Genomic DNA, 15,410 nt, shown 5'->3' with positions numbered 1-15,410 from the left:
CCCAGCGTGGCAAACGCAGCGAGCCCGCAAGGGGCTGCGTTGCGCTTGCCCCCCTGTCGAGATTGTGCCGGTCGGGATCCCGGTGTCGGTATTCCGACCGCCGGGATTCCGGCCGGCGGTATCGCGCACTGATCCCCTCTATGCATGTATGATATCACATGTTTTAACTACTATACATAATAAGAGAACATTTTTAGCAGCTTACTAAATGCTCTATGGTCAAGCCTGAGATAGTTGTTTATTAATATGTCTTGTAATCCATACACAGGCTAATGATCTTACTACATATAGTGTTAGCAGCTCTCTTATTAACTTGCAGAGAAGAAACCACTCTGACACTGCAGCACTGTGTATTCTATGGCTCCTACTGGCAATGCATTAGTCACATATCTCTATATAGTATTGTGCTGAGCTCATTTGTATAAACACAATTGTACATTCATTAAACTTTTAAACATTAGTTAGACCAGGTAGCGGCCATGAAGCCGCCGACACGTGTTTCATTTATGGACTTTTTCTAGGCTCTAAAAATAAAGCAGCCAGTATTTACCCTGCACAGAAACAATATAACCCACCCAAATCTAACTCTCTCCGCACATGTTATATCTGCCCCCCCTGCAGTGCACATGGTTTTTCCCATTAGAGAAAGATTTTGCTTTTGCAATCAACCTTGAATTAGGCCCTAAATGCAGATATTTGCCAAATGCTGATTTATATGCAATCATGCGATGGCACAGATTCTATCTAAAGGTGAAATCATTATTAATGCACACTTGCACCAGTCCTATATCTGGTGCATGAGAAACAGCATAGCCCGCAGCACACCCTCAACATGCCCTCAGGACACTTGGCCTCAGTGTCCCCCAGGCACAGGGAAGGCTGGGAGAGTATTTGATCACCGCTGGAAGAAAAAAAACGGGACTGTCCCTCGAAAATCAGGACAGTTGGGAGGTATGCTGTGCACATGCGTACAGCATCTAAACTGACAGAAATGGAGGACATGCCTTGAGGCTACACCCTCTCATCCAAGACCACAGCCCCATGCATTTGAGGACACACACCCTTTTCGGTTGCGAGGGTCCATGTTTCCATTGATCAATTGTTGGGAGGAATGAGTATCTAATTAACTGATTTCAACCAACTAAACAATTAAATGACAAGATGTGTGATCCATAGCAGCATTCATTCTGTTAACTGTACCAGATAGGTTGCTATGGGCAACACAACCTCTTATGCATTTACCTATGGAAAGCTATTAACTGTATGACAATTACCATGCTCATTATTGGACACTCCTGGATTATCTACTTTTGTAAACCTTGAATAGTTTTCTTTTATTCTAGTAATACACTCAGGTCCAGCGCTACCCGCTCAGCAAAGGATATAAAGCAGGGAGGCGCCAGGCTGGAGAGGCGCTCTCCCTGGTCTGCATCCCTGTGCTGAGCTGATGTCCCTGCTGCTGCCGGCTGCGCCTGTCACACTCTATGACAGGTAGAGGCGCCGGCAGCATGAAGCCTCCTCTCACCCTCCCCTGTGACAGTGCAGTGTGCGGACCTAAAAGTGGGCAGGGGTACACGGGAACAAGGGGCGGAGCTACACGGAACCAGGCTGCAGACTGCAACATCGGACAGAGGATGAGCTGCCAGACTCTTAGGTACAGTAAGTAAGAGAGTGATTGAGTGAAAGTATGTGAGTGTATGTATATGGATACAGTATCTGTGTATATGTATTTGTATGTGTGACTGTGTATGTGTGTAATGTATGTACAGTATGTATGTGTATGTGGTGTTTGTATCTGTGTGTGTGGTACAGGGGGCGTTACACGTGTAAGCGCCCCTACTACAGGGGGCGTTACATGTGCATGCGTCACTGCTACAGGGGGCGTTATGTGTGTAAGCGTCACTGGTACAGGGGGTGTTACGTGTGTAAGCGTCAATACTATAGGGTTCATTGTGTGTAAGCGGTACTACTACAGGGGCGTTATGTGTGTAATGATCACTACTACAGGGTTCATTGTGTGTAAGCGGCACTACTACAGGGAGCATTAGGTGTATAAGCATTACTGGTACAGGGGGCATTACGTGTGTAAGCGTCACTGCTACAGGAGGTGTTACGTGTGTAAGCGTCACTGATACAGGGGGGCATTAAATGTGTAAGCGCCACTGCTACAGTGGGCATTACGAGTGTAAGCGTCACTGCTACAGGGGGCGTTACGTGCGTAAGCACCACTACTACAGGGTTCATTGTGTGTGTAAGCGGCACTTCTACAGGGAGCATTATGTGTATAAGAATCACTGGTACAGGGGGCTTTACGTGTGTAAGCGTCACTGGTACAGGGGGCATTACGTGTGTAAGCGACACTGCTACGTGTGTAAGCGGCACTGCTACAGGAGCATTATGTGTGTAAGCGCAACTGCTACAGGGGGAGTTACGTGTGTAAGAGTCATTGCTACAAGGGCGTTACGTGTGTAAGTCACTGCTACAGAGGGTGTTACGTGTGTAAGCAGCAATACTAAAGGGGGCGTAACGTGTGTAAGTGTCACTACTACAGGGGGCGTTACATGTGTAAGCGTCACTACTACAGGGTTTATTGTGTGTAAGAGGCACTACCACAGGGAGCATTAGGTGTATAAGTGTCACTTGTACAGGGGCACTTCTACAGGGAGCATTATGTGTATAAGAGTCACTGGTACAGGGGGCTTTACGTGTGTAAGCATCACTGCTACAGGGGGCATTACGTGTGTAAGCGACACTGCTACATGTGTAAGCGGCGGTTCCGGTATGAATGGTCGACCATTTTATGGTCGACAGTCATTAGGTCGACCACTATTGGTCGACATTGACATGGTTGACATGGACACATGGTCGACACATGAAAAGGTCGACATGAGTTTTTTTTTTACTTTTTTGGGTGTCGTTTTTTGCGTAAAGTGACTGGGAACCCCAATTAGTGCACCGCGTCCCCTCGCATGGTGCCTTCGCTCCGCTACCGCTTCGCTCGGCACAGATTACCGTTCCAGTCGTAGTCCACGTGGATTGTAAAGTATGGAAAAGTTCCCCAAAAGAAAAAAAGTTAAAAAATGTCGACCTTTTCATGTGTTGACCTTTCATGTGTCGACCATGTGTCCATGTCGACCATGTAAATGTCGACCAATAGTGGTCGACCTAATGACTGTCGACCATAACATGGTTGACCATCTGAACGGATACCGTAAGCGGCACTGCTACAGGAGCATTATGTGTGTAAGCGCAACTGCTACAGGGGGAGTTATGTGTGTAAGAGTCATTGCTACAGGGGCGTTACGTTTGTAAGTCACTGCTACAGAGGGTGTTACGTGTGTAAGCGGCAATACTAAAGGGGGCGTAACATGTGTAAGTGTCACTACTACAGGGGGCGTTACATGTGTAAGTGTCACTACTACAGGGTTTATTATGTGTAAGAGGCACTACCACAGGGAGCATTAGGTGTATAAATGTCACTTGTACAGGGGGCATTACTTGTGTAAGCATCACTGCTACAGGGGGCATTGCGTGTGTAAGCGTCACTGCTACAGAGGGCATTACATGTGTAAGCGTGACTGCTATAGGGGTTGTTACGTGTGTAAGCATCACTGCAATGTGTGTGGCACTGCTACAGGGGGTGTTATGTGTGTAAGCGTCCTGCTACAGGGAGCCTTATGGGTGTAAGCATCAATGCTAAAGGAAGCGTTACCTGTGTAAACGTCACTGCTACAGGGGGCACTACGTGTGTAAGCGGAACTGCTACAGGGGGCGTTACGTGTATAAGCGTGACTACTACAGGGGGCGTTATGTGTGTAAGCGTCACTGTTACGTGTGTAAGCACCACTCCTACAGGGGGCGTTATGTGTGTAAGCTTCACTGCTACAGGGGGCATTACATGTGTAAGCGTCACTGCTACAGGGGGCGTTACGTGTGTAAGCGTCACTGCTACACGGGCGTTATGTGTGTAAGCACCCTGCTACAGGAGGCGTTATGTGTGTAAGCTTCACTGCTACAGGGGGCATTACATGTGTAAGCGTCACTGCTACAGGGGGCGTTACGTGTGTAAGCGTCACTGCTACACGGGCGTTATGTGTGTAAGCACCCTGCTACAGGAGGCGTTATGTGTGTAAGCTTCACTGCTACAGGGGGCGTTAAGTGTGTAAGCGTGACTACTACAGGGGGCATTACGTGTGTAAGCGTCACTGTTATGTGTGTAAGCGGCACTGCTACAGGGGGCGTTACGTCTGTAAGCGCCAATACTACAGGGTGCATTACGTGTATAAGCATCACTACTACAGGGGGGGGCGTTACGTGTGTAAGCGTCACTACTACAGAGTTCATTGGGGGGCATTACATGTGTAAGCATCACTGCTACAGGGGGCGTTACATGTGTAAGCGTCACTGCTACATGTGTAAGCAGCACTGCTACAGGAGGCGTTATGTGTGTAAGCGCCACTGCTACAGGGGTCGTTACAAGTGTAAGCATCACTTTTACAGGGGGCGTTACGTGTGTAAGCGTCACTACTACAGTGTTCATTGTGTGTAAGCGGGACTTCTACAGGGAGCATTATGTGTATAAGCGTCACTGGTACAGGGGGCTTTACGTGTTTAAGCATCACTGCTACAGGGGGCGTTACGTGTGTAAGCGTCACTGGTACAGGTGGCGTTACGTGTGTAAGCGACAATGCTACAGGGGGCGTTACGTGTATAAGCGTGACTACTACAGGGGGCGTTACGTGTGTAAGCGTCACTGTTACGTGTGTAAGCACCACTCCTACAGGGGGCGTTATGTGTGTAAGCTTCACTGCTACAGGGGGCATTACATGTGTAAGCGTCACTGCTACAGGGGGCGTTACGTGTGTAAGCGTCACTACTACAGAGTTCATTGGGGGGCATTACATGTGTAAGCATCACTGCTACAGGGGGCGTTACATGTGTAAGCGTCACTGCTACATGTGTAAGCAGCACTGCTACAGGAGGCGTTATGTGTGTAAGCGCCACTGCTACAGGGGTCGTTACAAGTGTAAGCATCACTTTTACAGGGGGCGTTACGTGTGTAAGCGTCACTACTACAGTGTTCATTGTGTGTAAGCGGGACTTCTACAGGGAGCATTATGTGTATAAGCGTCACTGGTACAGGGGGCTTTACGTGTTTAAGCATCACTGCTACAGGGGGCGTTACGTGTGTAAGCGTCACTGGTACAGGTGGCGTTACGTGTGTAAGCGACAATGCTACAGGGGGCGTTACGTGTATAAGCGTGACTACTACAGGGGGCGTTACGTGTGTAAGCGTCACTGTTACGTGTGTAAGCACCACTCCTACAGGGGGCGTTATGTGTGTAAGCGCTCTGCTACAGGGGGCGTTATGTGTGTAAGCTTCACTGCTACAGGGGGCATTACATGTGTAAGCGTCACTGCTACAGGGGGCGTTACGTGTGTAAGCGTCACTGCTACACGGGTGTTATGTGTGTAAGCACCCTGCTACAGGAGGCGTTATGTGTGTAAGCTTCACTGCTACAGGGGGCGTTAAGTGTGTAAGCGTGACTACTACAGGGGGCATTACGTGTGTAAGCGTCACTGTTATGTGTGTAAGCGGCACTGCTACAGGGGGCGTTACGTGTGTAAGCGCCAATACTACAGGGTGCATTACGTGTATAAGCATCACTACTACAGGGGGGGGCGTTACGTGTGTAAGCGTCACTACTACAGAGTTCATTGGGGGGCATTACATGTGTAAGCATCACTGCTACAGGGGGCGTTACATGTGTAAGCGTCACTGCTACATGTGTAAGCAGCACTGCTACAGGAGGCGTTGTGTGTAAGCGCCACTGCTACAGGGGTCGTTACAAGTGTAAGCATCACTTTTACAGGGGGCGTTACGTGTGTAAGCGTCACTACTACAGTGTTCATTGTGTGTAAGCGGGACTTCTACAGGGAGCATTATGTGTATAAGCGTCACTGGTACAGGGGGCATTACGTGTGTAAGCATCACTGCTACAGGGGGCGTTACGTGTGTAAGCGTCACTGGTACAGGTGGCGTTACGTGTGTAAGCGACAATGCTACAGGGGGAGTTTTGTCTGTAAGCATTGTAAGCATCAATGCTACAGGGGGTGTCTTGTATAAGCATCACTGCTACAAGGGGTGTTACGTGTGTAAGCGTCACCACTACAGGGGGCATTGTGTATAAGCAGCACTACTACAGGGTTCATTGTGTGTATAAGCAGCACTACCACAGGGGGAATTGTGTGTAAGCGGCACTACTACAGGTAGCGTTATGTGCGCTGTCCCTTTGTAAAGTATGGGAGGGCGCAAATTTATAGTTTGCAGGGGGGCGCCAAACACCCTAGCACCGGCCCTGAATACACTGTACTATTTGTATTACTCTGAAAAAATAATACATACATCTGATAATACATTATTCATTTTTCGCAGCAACATTATGCTTTAAATAAGCACACAAATTTAGGCAGCAATTCCTCACAGTATTTCTATACATAGAATCTCGATCCCTAAATAGATATTGTCAGATGAAAATCAAACATGTGAGTCACAAGTAGCATGTGATTAGGGACGTGTGATGAGTAATAGGTGATAACTGGCAAGTTATAAGTGATGTGGGACAACTCATGAGAAACTCCAAAGAAGTTATAATGATGAGTGGTGTATGATGCTTTGTATTTTAAGGGTAAAGGTGTAAGTTTAGTAGGCGTTCCTGCTGACAGTTTCCGCCTTTTTTTTAACATTCTGTCCATGTCGACAATCTGAACGTACATTCAAATGTTTGAAAAGTCGATTGGGTGGCTGTTTTTTCCTGTCTATTAGATTTGAACACTAAAGGTCCATACACATTAGACGATGTTGCTCTGTGAGCGACATCGTCTAATGTTTCCCCTCCCGGGCCAGCCAGTCGGCGGCCGACTGTACACACTGAGCGATATGACCGCTCATATCGCTCAGTGACATCACGCCTCCACCAGCCCTGCATGCAGGTCGTGGACGACAGTCACTATAATGCCGTGGAGGGGGGAAAGTCCGGAGCGGCACCCGCCAGTCAGTGTCTGCGCATGCCTATGTGCATGCTCTAACGACAGCGACGATCGTTGCCGACCCGCGGGGCCGTGCATCGGTCGTCGCTGGCGGCATACACACTTGCCGATAAAATGAGTGACGTCGCTCATTTTATCGGTAAGTGTGTATGGACCTTAACTCTCACCAAATATCTGTAAGAATGAGGATGCTAGGAATAAAAGTGAACATGATGATTTTTGTCTGTAGCAGTTCTGTGTTGTATTCAAAGGCAACTAAAATAAACAACGCCTGCATCACTAAAAAAGGTCAAAACTAAACAGAAATATGATCAGGTAAGCAATGCAAATGGGAAAAGTCGCCAGGGGACATTTACAAATAAAAAATAATATAGGTCTTATGGTGGAGGACCAGTTTGGAAGTTAAATATTGTGGGGTCTATTTACTAAGCCTTGGAGAGAGATAAAATGGGTGGAGATAAAGTACCAGCCAATCATCTCCTAACTGCCATGTCACAGGCTGGGATTGGAGAATGACAGTCAGGAGCTGATTGGCTGGTTGGTACTTTATCTCCATACACTTTATCTCTGTCCAAGCCTTAGTAAATAGACCCCAGTATCACTAATACTGTTTGTGACATCACCATTATCTCCAGGCTGCAATGATGCGACTACATTCAAATGAACATACCGGCCCATCGTAGTTATAGCTGTAATAATTCATCATGCCTTTCTTTTCCAGAAGATAGAACCGGATCCAGCTGTGGAATCCAGATACTTGACCTTTTTTTACTTCACCTGAGAACAAATTGAAAACAAAGATGTATGTATGTCATTGTAAAACTCTCACACAAAGATAACAATCCAGTGAAGTGTCCCGATATGAAATATAAATAAGATGTAAATGTTGCAAGGGCTGTTACCACATTGTATTTTCTTAGCAAACATATAGTTAGATATTGTCTTGATTGTATCGCTTATAACATACCGTATTGTATATTTTATTGGTTAGAAAAACAGAATGGAACATGATGAATTTTAATGAAACCTGCCAGACTCAACAATTTGAAATGTGAGCTAGGGACATTAAAAGCCACAAAACATCTGGGATGGACATCTGTATGACTTTGTGTGTTCAACATTGCTTTTTTATGGCTAAGAGTTAGAGTGCCATAGTTCTAGAATGCCATAATCAACAAATCAACAACAAGGGAACACCAAATAAGGAATTTAGCACCTCATTTTGGGACCTTTCCTACAGGGTACATACCTCAGAGAGAGAATGAAAAGACATATACAGAATAATGCACTGATGAGTCCTGTGCTGTTGGGGTAGGAGGTCCGGATTTACATACAGTATACTGTATTGTCCATCTCACATCTCCAATAGACTGTATGATTGTACATCTATTTACCCATTTCATACACTGGGGCAGATGTATTCACCTGGAGAAGGCATAAGGAAGTGATAAACCAGTGAAAAGTGCAAGGTGATAAACACACCAGCCAATCAGCTCCAATATGCAAATTGACAGGAGCTGACTGGCTGGTGGATTTATCACCTTGCGCTTATCACTGGTTTATCACTTCCTTATGCCTTCTCCTGGTTAATACATCTACCCCATTGTGTGTTGCCTGATTAAAATATATATATAGGCCTTTTTACATTTTACTTTGATAAATTATGAAAAAAACAGACATACACAAATAAGTACACATACCCACAAACACATGCTCAAATCCGCTAGAATCTTGTTCTCCTTTAGACCGAGAGTAAAGTCCAAACCACATCTTCTGCAGGTCATCAGCAAACTCCTTCTCGGTACTGTACAGCCCTATAAGGAACACAATTATTTTTCTCATTTGTAAACTTAACAAACCTTGTACTATAGTGAAGAAAAACATTCCAAGACAGTTATTTTTATGTTCATTGTTAAAATGTAATTGATCAATAGCTAATAGATATAAAATATCTGATTGGCTGATGTGCGGTACTGCAGACCTCCATTTGTCATCATAAATCAGAACAGATTTAAGTTTTGGTTCTGCTGCTATGAAATACGAGCATGTTATAGTATAAGCATTGTCACTGCCATTCATTAAACCAGCACATATAACACAGTTAGAACTTAAATATACATATGTTGACTACTCATAACAATTAGTGCAATATACACACCACCTCCCAGTCTTGGCAGCTGCAACATTGTCAGGACACACCAATTAAATAGGGAAAATCGGGACAGTCATATAGAAATCTGAAGAACTTAGGTGGGTTCAATAAGGAAGAGTCTTTATTAGCTGCAATATTGCAACATACGAGGGGTGTGCATTGATTTGTGGGAACATGAAGAAGACGCAGGGGGTCAGGTCTGGACTGTACAGTGGATGGCCAAGCTCTTTGATGCGTTCATGGGCCAGAAAATCCACAACTTTCCTGGACTTGTAGGCGCGTACATTATCATGATGGAGACGGGCACCATGAGCAGGAGTTCTTGGACGGCACCTGGAAATGGCTTTCAGCACTTGCGGCAGGAATTGGTTGGTGTACCAGTACCCAGTGACGGTGCACTGCTGCATGAGTGGTACGGTAGCTAAATGACCAGACTTGGCCACAAAAATATACATTATGGTAAGAACTTACCGTTGATAATGGTATTTCTCCTAAGTCCACAGGATAACAATGGGATATGATGGAGCGACAGCAGATTGGCACCAAACGATCACAAGCTTTCAGGCCTCCCAGGATGCAATGGGCCCGTCCATATATCTCCGCCCACTGGCTCAGGCAAATCAGTTGGATTCCAAAGCATCTAGGCAGGAGCATCATGTAGAGCCCTAATCAGGCGAGAAGAACACACATGCACACCCTTCCGTACAAGAAGGAAGAGGTTAGTGAGTAGCAAGATCCTCAAATCAGGTGCGTCAGGGTGGGATCCCTGTGGAATCTGTGGACTTAGGAGAAATACTGTTATCAAGGGTAAGTTCTTACCATAACGTATATTTCTCCGGCAGGGTCCACAGGTTATCCACAGGATAACAATGGGATTTCCCAAAGCAATTTTATTGGTGGGGATGCTCCTGATTGGACAGGAGAACCTTTCGCTCGAATTCAGCATCATGAGAGGCAAAAGTATCCAAGCAAAATGTCTAATGAATGTGTTAAAGGAAGACTATGTGGCTGCCTTACATATCTAACATAGTAACATAGTATCTGAGGTTGAAAAAAGACAATTGTCCATCGAGTTCAACCTATTTGTGGTCTCCTATGCATGATGATTTGACTAAAATTTCTGACTGATGCTGATGTCAGCCGTTGCATTTTAGCCCTATTTATAGTAACTATAATGCATGACTATGCACCATACCCCTGGATATCCTTATCCATTAGGAATTTATCTAACCCATTCTTAAAGGTGTTGACAGATTCCGCCATTACAACTCCCTCAGGCAGGGAATTCCAAACACGTATTGTCCTTACTGTGAAAAAGCCTTTACGCCGTATTGTGCGGAATCTCCTCTCCTCTAACCTGAGCGAGTGTCCACGAGTCCTCTGTGTTGATCTAACCAAAAACAAGTCCCGCGCAAGCTCTGTGTATTGTCCCCTTATATATTTGTAGATGTTGATCATATCCCCTCTTAGTCTCCGCTTTTCCAATGTAAACATGCCTAGTCTTTCAAGCCTTTCCTTGTATTCCATCGTCTCCATCCCCTTAATTAGTTTGGTTGCCCTCCTCTGAACCTTTTCTAGCTCCAGGATATCCTTTTTGTAGTACGGTGCCCAGAATTGTACACAGTATTCAAGGTGTGGCCTCACTAGTGATTTATATAACGGGAGTATAATACTCTCGTCCCTAGCATCAATACCCCGTTTTATGCATGCTAATATCTTATTAGCCTTCTTTGCTGCAGTCCTACTTTGGGTACTACTGCTTAGTTTGCTACCTATGAGGACACCTAAGTCATTTTCCAGTACAGAATCCCCTAATTTTACCCCATTTAGTAGGTAGGTGTCATTTTTGTTCTTGGTACCACAGTGCATTACCTTACACTTGTCTGTGTTGAAGCGCATTCTCCATTTGGCTGCCCATGCTTCTAATTTAACTAAGTCGTTCTGAAGAGACTCGGCATCCTCCTCTGTATTTATAGCCTTACACAATTTGGTATCATCTGCAAAAATTGACACCATGCTCTCTAGACCTTCTGTTAGGTCGTTAAAGAAAATATTGAACAATAGTGGTCCTAATACTGAGCCTTGCGGCACACCACTTAGCACTTCAGTCCAAGTTGGAAAAGATCCATTAACCACAACGCGCTGCTCCCTATTATCTAACCAGTTTTTGACCCAAGTGCATATTGTGCTTCCTAGCCCTGATTCTTGTAGCTTGTAGATAAGTCGCATGTGTGGTACAGTATCGAACGCTTTGGCAAAGTCTAAAAAGATTACATCCACGTCTTTACCCTGATCTAGGTTTGCGCTTACTGTTTCATAAAAGCCAGGTAAGTTGGTTTGACAGGATCTGTCCTTCATAAACCCATGTTGATTCCTTTTAATGACCTTATCGACTTCAAGGAACTTCTGAATACTATCTCTTAGAATACCTTCCAATACTTTCCCCACTATAGATGTAAGGTCTGTTCTGCTGAAGCACCATGTTGTGCTACCTATGAAGGACCTACCTTACAAGTAGAGTGAACAGAGACATTAGCCGGAACAGGGAGATCCGCTTGAGAGTATGCGTCCACAATCGTTATTCAAAGCCCTCTAGCCAGCGTCTATTTAGTAGCAGGCCATCCTCTCTTGTGAATTCCGTAGAACATGAAGAGAGAATCTGTCTTTCTGATGGCACTTGTGCGATCCACGTAGATCTTTAATGCTCGGACTACATCCCGCGACGCATCTCCCGCAGAAAATCCTGATACCTGAAAAACCTGGACTACATTTTCTTCATTAAGGTGGAATTTAGACACCACCTTAGGAAGATACCCAGACCTAGTTCTGAGAACTGCTTTATCTGGATAAAAAAAACAGAAAGGAGAACAACATTACAGCGCACCTAAATCTGATACTCTTCTAGCTGACGCCATAGCCAGTAGAAAGAGAACTTTAGCTGTCAACCATTTAAGATCCACTTTATCAAGTGGTTCAAAAGGAGCAACTTGAAGGGCTTTGAGGACTAGACCTAAGTCCCAAGGCACTGTAGGAGGAACAAAAGGAGGTTGAATGCACAGCATTCCCTGGAAAAAGTACGCACATCCTGTAAGTTGGCAATTTTTTTGGGGGGAACCCTACAGTCAATGCTGATACTTGTACTCTCAAGGAAGCCATCTTCAAACCCTTATCCTTTCCTGCCTGAAGGAAATCTAAAGGCCCGTACACACTGGTCGATATATCGTCCGTTCTCCTGAACGGCCGATATATCGCGGGACCGTCTGCCAGTGTGTACGGCCGATACGTCTGTGAACTCCGTCGTTCACAGACGTATCGCGTCGGCTGCGCAGCACAGCCGACGGCCAATATATCTACCGATATATTGGCGCGTCGCTGTGTGTGTACGACCGCCCGTACACATGCTGCGGCGGCCGGCGGTGATTGACAGGTGAACTGGGCGGGCGTGTGTACACGCCCGCCCAGTTCATGACGTCAGTCCCCGACAGATCGAGCAGTGTGTATGCTGAACACACTGCTCGATCCGTCCATAGATATATCTGCAGATCAATTGATTTGCAGATATATCTGTTAGTGTGTACCCACCTTAAGACCCAGGAAACTTGGACAGATTTCGGGTCCATATTTTTTTCATTGCACCATGAATATAGGTCTGCATATTCGGTGATAAATGCGAGTTGAGGAGGGTTTCCTTGCTCTGTGCAATGTTTGAATTTACCTGTAACGAGAATCCTCTTGACTTCAGGATAGAGGTTTCAAGAGCCACGCCGTCAAGGATAGTCGATCCAGATGCCTGTGATAACAAAGACCCTGCATTAGTAGATCTGGACGTTGAGGGAGCAGACGTGGAACATCCATCGACATTCTCTGTAGATCTATGTACCATTGCCTTCTGTGCCAAGCCGGAGCTATTAGAATCACGGCACCCTTTGCTTCTTTTATCTTCCTCACCACCCTGGTAGCAGGATTATCGGAGGAAATAGATACAGTACGCCAGATGAAACTCCCATTTCACTGACAAGGTGTCCACAAAAATCGATCCGGGATCCTTTGTTCTTGCCCTGTTATGTGGGCACTTAGTTGTTCAGACGGGACGTCATGAGATCTATCACTGGCAAACCCCACTTGTCTACCAGAGTCTGAAAGACTTCCAGGTGTAGAGCCCATTTGCTTGCTTGAATGGCATGTTGACTGAGAAAATCCGTTTCCCAGTTTAGGACTCCCGGAACGAATACTGCGGACAATGCTGGAAGATGGAGTTCTGCCCACTTTAGTATGTGACTTACCTCCTTCATTGCTATTTGGCTGCGCGTTCCTCCCTGATGGTTGAGGTACGCCCCCCCCGTTAAATTGTCTGAGCGGATCTGGACTGGTCTTCCTTGAAGAGTGTCTTTTGCCTGAATGAGTGTCATGTATATGGCCCGAAGTTCTAACAGATTTATTGGCAGGCAACTTTCTTCTATGGTCCATTGTCCCTGGAACCATAATCTTCCGGACACTGCTCCCCAGCCCTGGAGACTGGCATCTGTTGTCAGGATCTCCCATCTGATATCCAAAAGATTCTTCCTTTGTCTAGAAGGGATGTCTATAGCCACCAGGCTGATGACTTTCATACCTTGTGTGAAAGTACCATAGTCTGTTTCTGTATTGTCTGATGTATTCCATTCCACCTGGCTAGAATCAGACGCTGCCGAGGTCTTGAGTGGAATTGTGCATACTCCACCATGTCGAATGTTGACAACATCAAACCCATCAGTCGCATAGCTGCGTGGATTGATATCGTTTGACTGTGTAACAACTCCAGAGTACTTGACTGTACCTTGGATATCTTGTTCCGAGGTAATCCATTTTCTGCAGACTGGAATTCAGTACAGCCCCACGGTGAGTCATCCGTTGTGACGGAACCCGAGATGACTTTGCCCAATTTATGAACCACCAGTGCCTCTGTTGGAGATGGCACAGAAGCATTTCCTGTGCCAGGATAAAAAAAGGCGGTCGAAGTATGACAATTTTCTTATCCCCTTCTTGCGGAGATAAGCTGCCATAATCATCATCATTTTGGTAAATACTCTGGAGGCTGTGGCTAACCCCAAAGGTAAGGTCTGGAACTGATAATATTGCTGTAGGATGGTGAACCTTGGGATAACACTGATGGAACAGTGCTATAAGAACCTGAAGGTAAACATCCTGACTATCCAGGGATACCCTGTAATTCCCTGGCTCCATGCCAAAACTATGGAGCGCAACGTCTCCCTGTGAACAGTGGTACCCAAACGTATTTGTTTAGGATTTTGAGATTGGGGTGAAAGGATCCTTCTGAACCAAAAACCCAGTTGGAGTAAAACCCCCTGTCCCTATTGTGCAGGGGTTACTGGAATGCCTATTCCTGACCAAAACAATTTCTTAACTGCTTCTTGCAACCCCTGCCCTTCGCCTCTACCCGAGACGGACTGGAACAGAAAACTTTGAGGAGGATGCTTCTTGAAGAGAAACATAACCTAGAGATACCGTTTCTTGCACTCAGGCATCTGTTTGTAAACTGTTACCAGATCTGTGCCAACTGAAGAGGTTGGCCCCTATCCTGGGGTCCCCCAGAAGGAGGCCCGTCATGACGTCTCTCCCATAGCAGTGCTGCACAGAAACTAGAGGTCAATTATGACCTCTAGTGTCTGAACATGGAGCCGGCTGCAGCGGGCGCCCACACAGCCCACAGCGCCTTCTGCAGCTGGGGAGCGGGCATGCAGGATACGGGGTGTGGGTGGGCGCCTGCCGGATGACATGCGGCCGCGCACGCGGAGCGCAGCGCCCCGGGCAGCCGCCCTGCTTGCCCATGCTTAGAACTGTTCCTGCTCGTAAAATTATAGAACAAGGTATTTATTGTATCTCTGAAATAATACAGTGCTTATAAATGCTCAAGTGCATTATAAATGTAAATCAGAAAAACAATAGTGATTTACCCTTTTGGTGGAAAAATGTATAAAGTTCTTTCATAACTTTGGTCTTCATGATTTCCTGCAAGAAATTCTTCTGCTCCTGAATTTCCTCTGGTGTGTGTGTTTCATCTGTTCCCGTCTTTCTGTCGTAATTGTCCAGCAAAGAGATGAACACTGCAAAGGTTGGTCGTTTCAATATCTCTTCATTCACATATTGGTACAACCTGGAAAACAAAGAAGATCCATTAGAGTATCATTGCATCAAATGGCTACAGCTA

At 45.8% G+C, this 15,410-nt stretch overlaps 1 protein-coding gene across 2 annotated transcripts in view; it reads right to left on the bottom strand.

Moving 5' to 3' along the window:
• Positions 1-15,410, bottom strand: part of ENDOU (endonuclease, poly(U) specific) — a 48,087-nt gene that overhangs the window by 5,248 nt on the left and 27,429 nt on the right. For both annotated transcript variants that reach the window (XM_063952217.1, XM_063952218.1), the window contains exons 6-8: positions 15,157-15,356; positions 8,751-8,864; positions 7,721-7,827 (exon numbers count right to left, since the gene is read on the bottom strand). In XM_063952217.1, coding sequence (XP_063808287.1) covers positions 7,721-7,827; positions 8,751-8,864; positions 15,157-15,356 — 421 coding nt within the window. The remainder of the gene's footprint in view (positions 1-7,720; positions 7,828-8,750; positions 8,865-15,156; positions 15,357-15,410) is intronic.

Source organism: Pseudophryne corroboree, chromosome 2 (genome assembly GCF_028390025.1).
Source record: "Pseudophryne corroboree isolate aPseCor3 chromosome 2, aPseCor3.hap2, whole genome shotgun sequence".
NCBI classification, from domain to species: Eukaryota; Metazoa; Chordata; class Amphibia; order Anura; family Myobatrachidae; genus Pseudophryne; species Pseudophryne corroboree.
This window is presented reverse-complemented; position numbering and strand designations above follow the sequence as displayed.